Source organism: Rhipicephalus sanguineus, chromosome 4 (genome assembly GCF_013339695.2).
Source record: "Rhipicephalus sanguineus isolate Rsan-2018 chromosome 4, BIME_Rsan_1.4, whole genome shotgun sequence".
Taxonomy (NCBI): domain Eukaryota; kingdom Metazoa; phylum Arthropoda; class Arachnida; order Ixodida; family Ixodidae; genus Rhipicephalus; species Rhipicephalus sanguineus.
In genome coordinates this window covers 109,360,374-109,373,456 of record NC_051179.1, presented here as the reverse complement: position 1 = coordinate 109,373,456, position 13,083 = coordinate 109,360,374, and the positions used below count along the sequence as shown (strand labels likewise).

Below are 13,083 nucleotides of genomic sequence, written 5' to 3'. Positions count from 1 at the left end.
GTAGACGGACGTTATGCCACACGAAGTTGTGACGGACGCCTGCTGAGACTGGATAAAAAGGCCTCCCTTTTTCCACTCCGGCCCCTCCCCTTTCTTAAAAGGGAAATAAAGTTAATTCACTAGCTCACTCGGCCGCGTCCACAGCAGCTCTGTGGACGCGCTGCGGCTAATGGCACGTCCGACGTAGCCCTTCAACTGCCGATGCATTAGCTGTTCATCGGTCGCTCTTCAGTTTCATGTCGTTGGCGTAAGCATAGCCTTCCGCTAACGAGGCCTTGGGGACGCAGCGGAAGGTGGTTTCATTACTGACAGTCGCTGTTATAAATGTTTACATTCATTGATCTGCTGTAATTAATACTTGGCTGTGTTGTAGCTGTAGAGCCCACAAGCTCGTGGCGCACACCTACACTGGTGTATTGGCCAAGGACCGGGTACTTCTTTATAAAAGTTAAAACACGACAATCCTTACGCAGTTAATCTTTCCGTTTTGGTCCATGAAACCGCAGCTCTTTCTTCTGAGGGCATGTTCCTTGCATTTCCGACTAGTAACTAACCTTCCACTTAACTGACGTCCTAGCAATTCCCACTTAGCGCCTTTTCAACAACCATTGCAGCCTATCGGGCAGTTGTCCATGAGTTTACGGAAAAGTCAAAATGTTTATGCAACTAGGCGGTGCCGAATGTTAAGTATTAGTGTTCTTTATGAAGTATGCGCCACTATGTCACCCCATGATCCCGTCTTTGACGCTTCTATTCCTTACACTCAACCTTTATTTATAGTTCTGATCTTCTGATGTGTGACCCGTCCCTCTCGTGGGTATCAGCCATGCTTTCACAGCCGTAGGCGAGTGATGGTCTGGGAGATTGCCCCGAACGTCGTCATTCCCGAGGCACTGACCGAGTCCGGACCCGTTCTGACCAGCTTCCACCGTGCCGAGGACACCAAGGAGGCCGTCGAGACGGCCCTCTACGCCATACTGGGCCACGGCGCTTTCCAACGGCGCATCATGACTTGCAGCCTGCTCTCCATGGTGGTGCTGCTATGCCATTCGCTCGCCTACCGCGCCATCGCCAGCCCCGTTGACCACTGGTGCGCCCGGCCTGCCACCCTTGGTGCCATGCCCGTCCAGCTCTGGAAGAACGTCGCCATACCTGTCTATCCGGACGGAAGCTTCAGCCGGTGCACCGTCTATGACCCACCGCTGCCAGCGGTGAGCGCTGCCTTCTACATGTGTAGCTCGTAGATTCACTTGACAGGTAGCCTCCTAGTTTGCTACATACATACATACATACATACATACATACATACATACATACATACATACACACATACATACATACATACATACATACATACATACATACATACATACATACATACATACATACATACATACATACATACATACATACATACATACATACATACATACATACATACATACATACATACATACATAAATACGTACATACATACATACGGCTTGTACAGATGATGCCAAACGTGGCTTCTTATTTAAAAATATGGCTGATCCCTCTGTCATAGGAATCGGTATAACACGAAAGTGAAACGTGTCTTCACAGACGTAATTCAGCGTTTGTTGGGCATTCTTTCGCCCCAAGCATGAAGGATTGAATACTACAGCAACAAATTGCAATGTCACGCGAAGAACTGCAAGTAGCTCAAAACTTGCAACGCGCTGCTAAAGTAGAAAGGGCGCACGGAACGACCGTACACAGGATGAGCGCGAACTGTCACAGTTGTAACTTATTTTTTTGTGAGCTGCGCGCTCCTTTCGCAAAAGCGGCCGCTGCAGTGAGCGAAGTGACCTTCGTGCTCTCAACGCAAACTTGCGGTGAGAGCACAAGACGTACAGTCGCGCTCAATATGACTTGCAACACGGGAGCGCGTGGCCTCGTGAGTTCAAAGATTGCGCATGGGCTCAAATTGTTTTCATTTCAGCAACTAAATGATATTTTATTATTTGTAATCATCCCCGAGTGCGAGTACAGCATTTAGTTATGGAAATAAGGGCTAGTGGAAGCCATAAGCAGTCTTTGAACTCGTGAGTCCACGCGCTCCCGTGTTGCAAGTCATATTGAGCGCGACTGCACAAACCACCGCCATCAAGATATAAGCCCGCGCACGAGCGATTACGCCCTATAGAGGCGCGCGCTCATCCATGTGAGGCGACGACCTTTAAAGCGCGCTGTTCGAGCCCTTCGCTCCATCTCGCTAGTGATAACGAAAACACGCTGATGTACTACCGATCTCTGAGTACCGCCGCCGGCAAATTATGTATATAAATAGCTCGCCGTTAGCACGGCAAGGAACGTGCCGTCTCTGGCCGAATTGTTTCGTGCCCCGCGCGATGCGGAGCGAGGGGTGTAAGTTCGACTCCCGGTGACGAAACTTTTTCTTCTGGTTTTTTCTTTGCCAACTGTTATTCTTTTATTTTACAACGTCATATCCGTGACGGAAATACGTCAGTGGAGCCGTGGTGGACCCCGGCATAAAACACCTTCAAACACCGGGCCTTCAAGGATTTTTCATGCCACCTTTTTCCATCCATTGTCTAAACTCATTCAATCGTGTATCTCATGCAGCATCACCTTACCTCCGCTTTCCGTATTCAACACCTCAACGCGGATTTATGTTATAGAGTTTTGTGAACACCTGCGCTTGCCTGCAGCCTAGATAACATGTTTAAAAGAATGGCACCCCAATAAAATACGTTCCTTTGTGTTCCTCCTATACGCGAGTCATTGCCTCGACAAATGGCATCCGCCACCCCTTCTGTGCGCAGAATGACCTACTCGACGAGAATCGACACCCGGTGCCCTGCGAGAGCTGGGAGTACGCGACCAAGTTTCGCAACCGCAGCATCGTGAGCGAGTGGGACCTGGTGTGCCAGCGGCGCCGCCTGGTGCAGCTCTCGTCTGCCGCGTACATGGCCGGCGCCATGCTGTGCGTGCCCGTAGTGGGCCTGCTCTCGGACCGCGCAGGCCGCAAGCCCGTCATCACAGGCTCCGTGAGCGTTCTCATACTCGCCGCCATCGTGTGCAGCACGACGCACAGCTTCATCGTATTCGTGCTCTCCAGGATGATCGTCTCGGCTATGAGCAGCGCTGCGCAGGTATAGTGTAAACAAACCATGTGTAAACGGCGGTACATGCCCTGCCATTCGGTGCACCACGGTTTCCCGCGGTCGACAATAGCAGTGTGGTTCGTGCCGTCCTGGCTTATTTGGCACTACCAAAAAAAGCGATTTTTCGTTCACTATTGAATTACCTTATCACAAATACCGAAACTATCACACTCACAGAGATAAGACACCTGGTAAAAAAGAAAAGGTGCTAGGAAAAAACACACCTGGCCACACTGACTTATGAGGAAATGCTACTCGAAAAAAAATAATATTACATACCCTAGCGCAATGAAATTATTGTTCTTTACATAGCTTCTTGTGCCGATTTCAAATATCTAATCAATTTTATAAGTGAGATGCCTAGTTTTCGTTCTGTATCATGACAATGTGTAAAATGTAGCTATTTTTGCACATGTTAAGGAATATTTAGGAAAACATTTCACCATCAGAAGTACCAAAACACGATGTCCAAACTTGAGAAGTTACACAAAATTGCACCATAAGAAAAACGCATTTCAAAACTAAAGTTGAAAGCTTGTCAATATGACAAAGGTATGATTTGAATAATTATTTGTTCCCTCACGAGAGCTTGAGAATCATGGTTGTCTTGGCTTCAGTTAACTCCTCATGGGAACGGCAGTGGCAAGTAGACACGTGACGTTAGGCACGGGACTATAGACAATGTGCTTTTTTTCAGTTTTTAACAACCATCTTGCGCTCTTTAAACGTGATTTTAACCAATTTTTGTTTTAAATACTACCTTAATATTTTTTTTGTGAAAGCAGAGGAACTCAACTTGACAAAACAATAAAAGCCGGAAATCTGTAATTCTTGAAAAAAAATTCCATGTTTCCAGTAGCATCTCCCCTTAAGGATATCCCACGAGATTGCAGTGACGTGATAGACGCAGATGGTGCCGGCTGCATCAAATACATGTCTTTGAAAAAGACGTGTATGACCCAGCCGATAAAGATATAAACATGTCTCAAAGACACATACATGTATTTTATGTGTTTATATGTGTTTATCTGTTTGTATATGTATGTTATAAAGACATTTATAAACAAACTTCGTTGTCTTCTATGAAGGTCATAAACATAAGATTAGAAATTTAGAGAATATTTATTGAGCTAATGCGGCCAAGGTACAAAAATAAGGTTTTAATTCCGCGAAGTCATAGTGACATTTAGGTGCTGAGATTTCAGCGTAAAAATTCAAGATTTAGTCACTGATCTAGACATTATTCTGTAATACTAGACCTGTGATGACCAAATAAATTAATGTCATTGTAGTTCTTAAATGATGAAATATCAGTCTATTAAGATTTTGGGTTTCACTTCGTCAATTTAGGTACAGGCTTGGGTTGCACTCTTCGCGAAAATATGGGGGGAAAAAGCCACATTCTTCTAAGTCATAGTGCGCTCGCTACATATTATTTCCAGTATATTTTTCTGCAGAACGGAACGGCGAGTTTGCGGTCGCGCATGGACAAACTGACATCCAGGACGCCATGTTTACTGTGGGGGAACGCGCGTGCAGAAACTGTGGTGCTGTCTAAGAAATGCAAAAACAGAAGAAATTCTTATGAGGTGAACTATAATTACTGCGATAGTAATTATATGGACAGTCTCGACGGGTTTTTGCCGTCGCCGTTACAGTCGCCGTCATGTCCTTCCGGTAGGAAGTCCTCATTTATAAGATACCCCCGCGCATTGTATGTTCTACCGCGGGTAAAAGCGCGCGAGCGAGGGCGACGAACGCGGCCGAAGCAGAGTTCGAACGAGCCGGCCCATTTCCGTCGCTGTGAAGGTGCATGCGATAACATCGCCCCGCTCTGGAGGCCTGCCGTCGAAGCAGACAGGAAACGCCCTGCCCGTCTTTAACGAGCCTTAAAACACGCGAGGACGCGAGGGGGGGGGGGTGGCGCGCGAGGAGCAACTTTTAACTTTGAATCTAAGGGCGCGGTCGCGATCGCTGGCGCGCGCGCTATCTCGAAAGCCATCACAGTGGGTGGCTCGTATACCCTTCTACGTGCTGCGCTCTCAACGAGAAGTGACTATGCGGAGAGCATCTCTCCCTGGAACGGCCGTATTCTCTTACACCAGTGTTTTGTAGTTACGCGAGATCGGATACAAAACAGTTAGCTGCCAGCCTCACTTTGTGTAACACTACAATTTTTTGCTATCGCATTCATTGCTTCGCCTTTGAAGTGAACCTGTGATATTTTTATTTTGCCTACATGTTCCCATAACCATTTTAGTTCCATAATAAATAAAGCACAATTTATTTGAGCCAGGGACACAGAAAATTATACATAAAATAGGGCACTAATTCCTAGCGCGCATGTACCATGCATTTGGGTTCTGTAGCATGCACAGCACCGCCAAGAAATGTTGCCCCCGAGCACCAAGCTTGTATCGGTGTTTGTTACTGAGTTTATGCAATCTCAGTTACAGCGGACGGTCCTATCAAGTGATTATAAGTGATAACTAAGCGCTTAAAGTGAATAAAACGTGGGCGGAGTTGAATTAGAGGTGAATAAACCATGGATAATAAGATGCGAATTAAGGTTAACTAAAGGCCAATCAATTTTGATATAGCAGTGTGTCAAACGTATTCTGTTTTCTTTTTGTGCCGCTAGCATTTGTGTAACTACTTGTAATCTGTTTGGAATTTATCTATCAATTATTGTGAATGTTCTTTTTTTTTACTTTCCGCTGACATTGTGTAATTTCTGGTGACCTGTTCCCGAGTTATTTCCAAATGTGTGTATTTTCCGAATGTGCTGCCCTTAGCGTTAGTTTAAATGGAATATCAATCTTTATGTCTGAGAGTCGTACCGTATAGTTTATTGTAGCTTCCAAAAAAGTCTGCGGCGTCAGCACTGAGGACCAAAGCAACTGTGAACCAAGTGTAAAACTGTCGACACCGTGCTTCGTTTCCAACTCTTGTTCTTCGACACGCAGGTGCTGAGCTTCATTCTGCTCTACGAAGTGACGGCACCGGACAGGCGAGCAGCTTACGCGCTGCTGGCCACCGCGACGGGGATTATGCTGATGCCGGTGGTGCTCGAGCTGGTCGCAGCCGCCCAGTTCAGCTGGCCGGCGACCCAACTGCTCCTACTAATGCCCACCGTCTCGCTCGTCTACTCTCACTACCTGCTTGAGGTGAGCATGCGGAACACGATTCAAATCAAGTTTACTGCCGGCAACAAGTCGGAGGTTCTTAGGCGAAAGGACGTTGTAGACATCTTGATGGTGCCGAAAGACACGTAGGGAGAGTTCGCTCACGGTGCGGACCACGGAGCTTGTATCCGTGGTCCGCACTGTGAGCGAGTACAAGTCTATATCTTAAAGCCTGGATACTGCCCTGTGCAGAAAAAAATTATCTCCGGCGGTTGCCTCCACATAAGAAAAAACGTACACATTTAGCCAATGACAGAAGGGCCGCTCATGTGCGCTCAAAGGCTTACGCAGTCTTTTTATGAGGTGAACCTGCCAAGGTTTATGTCTCCGGGGTTGTGCTTCAAGCCCCAGACGTTCCCAAAGACAATGGTTAGTGTGCGGCTTCGGTCTGTAGCAGAGCGGCGGCAGCTTCCTGTGTTAAACTCGGTGTTGTCTGCGCCAACGCTCTTAGATTTCTTTTCAGTTTGAAAACCACCCCGTAGACGTACACGAAAAATCGGCCCCTTTCTGTTGCCACTGATGTGGATCGCCGGGAAAACAATGAGTCGAATGCCACCGCGCAACAGGCAACGCAAAGGGGACGCAGAGGGTGCTGTATACGTACGCGGGGCTTGAAGTTGGGTGAGAGGTATCGCTGGGGCTGGGCTCATATGCCACTATTTAAGGGGAAGCCCTCCTCCCCCAACTTTCCTGGTGATCAGCATAAAGAAGACCCTGGCCTACACATACATACATTCAACGAGCGTCAGTTGAGCACACCCTCTTCTTTCAGCAAGGTGGGGTCCTTGAGTAAAGGGAGAGTTTTAGCCCTGTACGCGCGGGCACCATGGATTCCTATGAAATGTAAAGTGGTTCATGCGCAAGCAGTGCGCGCGCTGGACTTGTGAGCACGATTTCAACGGCTTTGTCTACTAGCCGATAGCGTCGTGATTGAAGCGTGACAGTTGTACTCCTTAGCACAAGCTTGAAAGTTAGAATCTGTACTAACAGTTGTGGCAGTTCTCGCTTCATTCTCATGCTACATCGTAACGCTAACACGAATTCTCCCCGATGATACGATGCTTCCACGTTCAGGAGTCACCGTCGTGGCTCCTGGCTACATGGAGACTGAAGCGCGCCGAGGAGGCCTTGCTCGTGGCAGCACGCCGCAATGGCCTCGCGGCCCACAAGGCGACGCGCTTCTTCAAAAAGCTCAAGACAGAGATGAGGCGCCACGCGCTCGCCTACCAAATCCCGACTGGACCTGACGCGTCCCGAAATGCTCGCAAGAAGACGGCCGCCGGCAACAGCACGGCTGCTGAGTTTCTGTCCGACCGACGCGCTATGTGCGTATTCCTGGCCTGGTTCACCGTTATGTTCTGCTACTATGGCATACAGCTGGCGGACCAGGACGTCGAGGGAGGCGCGGACGTCCAGCTGGGCTGGGACGATGTGGCCTACGTGGTGGCGCTCGCTCCCCTTATCGCCGGCACCTATGCAGGTATATATACCCTTTAACATGGCCTCCGAGAGCTTGACACGTGCACCTTGAAAGCCGAAGATTCAGACAGCAATAGACAGCAACGACTCTACTGCGTTTCATACATCAGGTGCAACGCTGGATGCTAGCGAGACTTCTTGCAGTAGATGCGCTCACACCAAGAAATAATTGAATGATTTTATCGCCCGTATTGTTTTTTTTTTCTTTTTTAGGCTGAGAATTAAATGAAGATGCTTTGTTCCTTAGAAATGAGCAAACCCCGCTATTTATACAGTTGTCGATTGGCTTTTCTGGATCGCCTAGAGTCTATTTGTTTTCGTATAGTAGCCACCGTGATTAGTTCTGGCAGCGGAGTCGATCTCGGAGGCCAAGTTTACAACGACGAAATCCATGCGCGAGACATACGAACTTACACATTTCGCTGACTAAACTTCTTGCATAGCTTCCACAGCGTTGCACCTGATGTGTGAAACAAAGTATAGGCATTGTTAACTGTGGCACAGGAGCGCAAATAAAGAGGAGGTATGGAGGGCCTCCTTTTCTTTCATGCTCCGTTTTCTGCCACTACAGTTCAAAATGGTTACCCGACAACCAAACTGCTTCGACGTTTAACGCTCCTACTGAGTTATCAGCTAGAATGTTCCAAAATTACTCTGCCAAAATGAATGAATGAATGAACTTTACTTAAAACTGGTCCGGCAGATGAGAATTCAGAGGGATTACTTCAATTTAGCCGCAAGGTCCGATTGCCTTAGAGTGTGTAACGCGAGACACAATAAAGACGAAGACGCACGAAATTACTGCGGGGAAGTTGGTGAAATGACGGAAATTGTATTACTGTAATGTGAATATATACAGCCGTGTGCACGTTTGTAAAGTAGCCTACATGAAGCCCTGGGTTTCAAATAAGAACTACACGGTCAAAGTTAGCATCTCCGCGACAGAAATCACTAGAAGATGGTGGAGGGGCGGTAGAGAAAAAGTATGACCAATAGCATGAAAACCAATATTAGTCTATGCAAAATGTAGACAGTTTGCTGTGATCTTTTTCTTTTTTGCTTTAATTGGGAGAGGGAATTTATTCAGCCAGGCAAGGCATCCAAGTCAGCTTTAGCAGTTCACAGCCCGCAGCCCTGTTTTAAGGCCTACGCTGATAGTATCCATCCACCCTCCCCAGTGTGAGCTATTCGGCAAGGGAGAAGCAGCAGCCACGGGCCTCAAAAGGCGGAAAGGCTGGCGAGCAAAGTTTCGCTTCAGAATGCAGCACACACACAAAGCTGAGCAAACATGGTGGCATGAGATCGCCATCGCTGTCCCTAGTTTTTGCTGACGAGACTGTAAAACTACTATCGGAGCTCTCGACCTTGTTCTAAAGTTGAGCGGTACGTTTGGCAACAAAAAACACAGATGTGGAAGACCACGCTGTGCTGGCTAGTTGCGGACGGGCTCCTTCAAAACACTTTCCCGAGTCAAGCGTACCGACTCGTTTTATTTTAAGCACTTGTACCGGCGTAGCGCTGCGATTATCTCGACTGCGGACGTGTTTTTTTTTTTACGTTTGTAAAACAATGTGTGCATTATCGGCCTTCGTGTGTTTTTCTGCACTCTTTTTTTTCTGACTAGCTAAAGTTCCAGAGTTTGTAAAACACACTCAATTACCGCCAGTCCTCTGCGACCACCTGTACAGGTAATGTGCTCCTCCAAATGTGCGCGGATTCTATCTATATCCCTCTCAGCCATTCAGTCTTTCTTTTCGCACCTTTATTTTTTCAGTGCAAGGTAGCAAACTAGCTGGACGTATGTCCAGTTAACACTCCAGCTTTTCCTTGCTTCTATCTATCTATCTATCTATCTATCTATCTATCTATCTATCTATCTATCTATCTATCTATCTATCTATCTATCTATCTATCTATCTATCTATCTATCTATCTATCTATCTATCTATCTATCTATCTATCTATCTATCTATCTATCTATCTATCGATTAAAATTACCTGTTGTTTGAACGGCCCTAAAAAGGAATACAGAGGTACGGTCAACGGCACACCTTCATCACGCTTCTCGCACTGATGTTCGAGTCCTCGGCGCTGCTCATGTTGGTGCCACCGACGGCTGAGCACGACTGGCTGCCCCACATGCTGCTCAAGGTGTGCGCGCGTGCCGTCACGGCCGCAGCCACGAGCGCAAACTACTTGTACACGGCCGAGGCTTTCCCCACCACGGTTCGCAGCACGGGACTCACGTTGTCATACGCGTCTGGACGTGTCGGTGCCATCTTCGCGACGTCCCTCATGTCGGTGCAGGTGAGGAGGACGTGCGCAGCGAGTTGTCTGCCAGACGCACCGAAAGGAAGTTGCACTCTTTCCGGGGTATTTCTGTATCACAGCAATTGAATCTGCAAGCAGGCCTGCTTATGTTTTATATCTCGAAGACTCGGCTCTCGCTACCTTTCTGTCAAGAACGCTATGTCACGCTGAGGGCTCGTACGCCGTACGTGGCCTGAAAGTATACCGCGCGCGCGGCTTTAAAGCAGAAGAGGTGGTTGTCGTTGTGGGAGAAAACTGAAGAAGTCATCGTAGAAAACGCAAAAAGGTAAAAACCTGCGTAATGCTCATTCTGTGTATTGTGCATTTTTCCTTTTCATATGCAGCCTTTTTCGGTATTTTATCTATACCGGTCCCGAACGTACTATAGATAAATAAATAAATAAATAAATAAATAAATAAATAAATAAATAAATAAATAAATAAATAAATAAATAATATTTTAGGTAGAATAGCCATAAAGAGTTCTACAAAAATAAAATAAAAAATTGAAACTTAGTCTCAGCCGTAGTCACCTACAAAAATTACTTCAACTCTGCCGCTGCGATCATTCACTATTGGCAATTATGGTTAGTAAATCGAATTGTCTTATTTCCGGCTTGATTCAACGGTTACTGTGGTCTTATGTACTGCAATACAGGTTCCATATTAATCGTACTAATTATTCTCCAGAACGCCTCACGCAATCTGCGCGCAATCCTTACCTCAGTGTATTATTGTGTATGTGTAGCGCAATACTTCGCCGATATTTGTGCAACACTGTGGCCGTGCGAGAGCATGGTGCGCGCAGAGCACATGGGCTTCGGTTATATCACGAATCTTGGAGTCTAAACAAGACGATACGCCGTTTTTTGATTGCATGCGGCCTGCTTCACCCATATGGAGGGAGGAAAAAGTTAGAAGAGAACATTGCGCTATGCGACTGAAGGCTGTTGTGCCTGCCCAACACGTGATCAAAATGTCAGAGCGCCCGGCAGGTTTCAGTACTCCCGGTTAAGTTTTGTTCTTGAACCTGCTCCGTGAGCCGGCTGATCTGCGCTTAACTAGCACGCTTCAATTTAATATACTACGGAACACGCACTGGAAATCTCATTTCTTGCGCGATCTTGACGGGAAAAGTCACGTGTTGGACCGACACAGCTGCTTCACGGAGCGTTCGCTAGCCAAGGCTAGCTGTATGATGTAATGCTCCCTCCTAAGCTTTTCTTCCTGCACGTTCTCCCACGTCTGCCGCAGGTGTCGTACACGACGCCGTTCATGAACGTCGCCATGATGCTCCTGGCTCTCGGCACCATTGTGGCCGTGCAGACGATGCCGGAGTCCGTGGTGGAGGCCAAAAAGAGCGACGCGGTAGCAGCAGGCGGCTGCGCGATTGGCAGCCGTGCTTCCGGAGGCTCCGAGGCGCTGGCCGCCATGGCGAAGGATCGCTTCATGCACTGGGACGGCGCGTCGAAGAGCACGGCTCCGTTGACCCCCACGCGGACACGCACTTCGACGCAGCTGCGTGGTGGCTCCAGAAGGGCTGACAGCATCGACTCGGTCTCGCGCGGCATTATGTTCGACGACGACGTCGTGGAAGGTGACGACGAGCCGAAGCACTAAGCGCCGACGACTTTCGGTCGACCGGTGTTGCTTTGTGCGAGTGATGTGATAAGGAAGGTGTTCGGACATGTCTCTTCAGCGGCGCTCTTTTAATATTTTTTACACATGCCTATTGCTGTTAAAGGGTTATCCGTTCGACCGATACAAAGTATTCGCAAATTTTAACCACCTCTTTTGTGCCATATAAAACAAAATGCGGTGCGAGGTGGGTTATTGATCACAAAAAACACAAAGAATGCGAAAGGAATAGAATAGATTGTGTGTTTCGTATGGTACGTTGTTCATGCAAATAAGAGACTTGTGGCAGGTTTGTTCTGAATTGAAACTATGATTAATTGTGCATAATTTTAAAAATATTTACACACTGTAGAAACATACAAACTATGACGAATAATTGAGGTGTGACTATGTGGAAGAATCTGTGGTTGGCTTCTCGCTAATTGTGTGCTCGTCTTTGTGCCGCAAAATGTTTTTATCTTTGAGGTGTATCCGTCTCCGGTGGTCGTATTAGCAGGCATGAGTGTCTGTAAGATTTTGTCTCGAAGAGTGCAAACTCCTGTTGCATCGCGGCTGGGAGAGGGAGAGAGCGCTGGTGCAGCTTGGGTGGGGGAGAGTGCTGGTGTGACTTGAAGGGGGCAAGTGTCCCTTTTGCACCCCCCTCCCCTCCCTGCCAATGGCGTAGCCAAGGGGTGGCACACCGGGCCCGTGCCAAATGACACTCGACCACACTTGCCCGGACCCCATGTCGGATCAACCCCTCGAAACAAATTTCTGACTAAACCACTGCCCCCTGCTGACGCCCACGTTAGCAGGTGGATACACGCCGAACGACGAGGGGTGGTTCTGATTTGTAAATAGAAAAGTGCACCCTGCAACTAGAGCTCACCAATGGGAATGACGCTGTTTCCATCTGTTGGTATATGCCATGTGTAGAAAAGCTGTGGCATTTCTTTTCTCTATTCGAAAGTTGGTTGTCATGCAATCACGATCGTTTCGTTTTGGCGTATTCGAGGCAACGAAGCCAGTACAGGTAACAGATGCTATTTGTTGTTAGGAGGTTATTCCAGCGCCATATCAAAGCTCAAGCTATACGATCAGAAAACACAGAATTCACTATGCCCTGGATGCGTGATATTGTATATTCTACATGGTCGTGTTTCTACGTTACTTCAATGAGCCATTCCACTTAAGTGGTGAACTGGTATCGCAGGCGCTTCGTCGAGCAGCCGTTCTACTTTTCTGTGGAGTATTTTGTCTCAAAACGCAGACACTGCATGCTGTCCGTGTTCTTGTTATATCAGTCTCTCTGCAAGCGGCAATTTCTGTGTAGTCGTTGAGGG

At 47.5% G+C, this 13,083-nt stretch overlaps 1 protein-coding gene across 1 annotated transcript; it reads left to right on the top strand.

Moving 5' to 3' along the window:
* The first annotated feature begins 851 nt into the window (after nt 1–851).
* LOC119391498 (organic cation transporter-like protein) lies at nt 852–6,424 on the top strand. The gene is made up of 3 exons (XM_037659176.2): nt 852–1,211; nt 2,808–3,137; nt 6,116–6,424. The coding sequence occupies exons 1-3, from the start codon at nt 852–854 to the stop codon at nt 6,422–6,424; spliced, it is 999 nt and encodes a 332-aa protein (XP_037515104.2).
* Nucleotides 6,425–13,083: the final 6,659 nt, after the last annotated feature.

Coding starts and splice junctions, on each gene's coding strand:
- LOC119391498 (XM_037659176.2), top strand. CDS start 852: ATGGTCTGGGAGATTGCCCCGAACGTCGTCATTCCCGAGGCACTGACC. Junction 1,212..2,807: donor ATGACCCACCGCTGCCAGCG/GTGAGCGCTGCC, acceptor TTCTGTGCGCAG/AATGACCTACTCGACGAGAA. Junction 3,138..6,115: donor CTATGAGCAGCGCTGCGCAG/GTATAGTGTAAA, acceptor TTCGACACGCAG/GTGCTGAGCTTCATTCTGCT.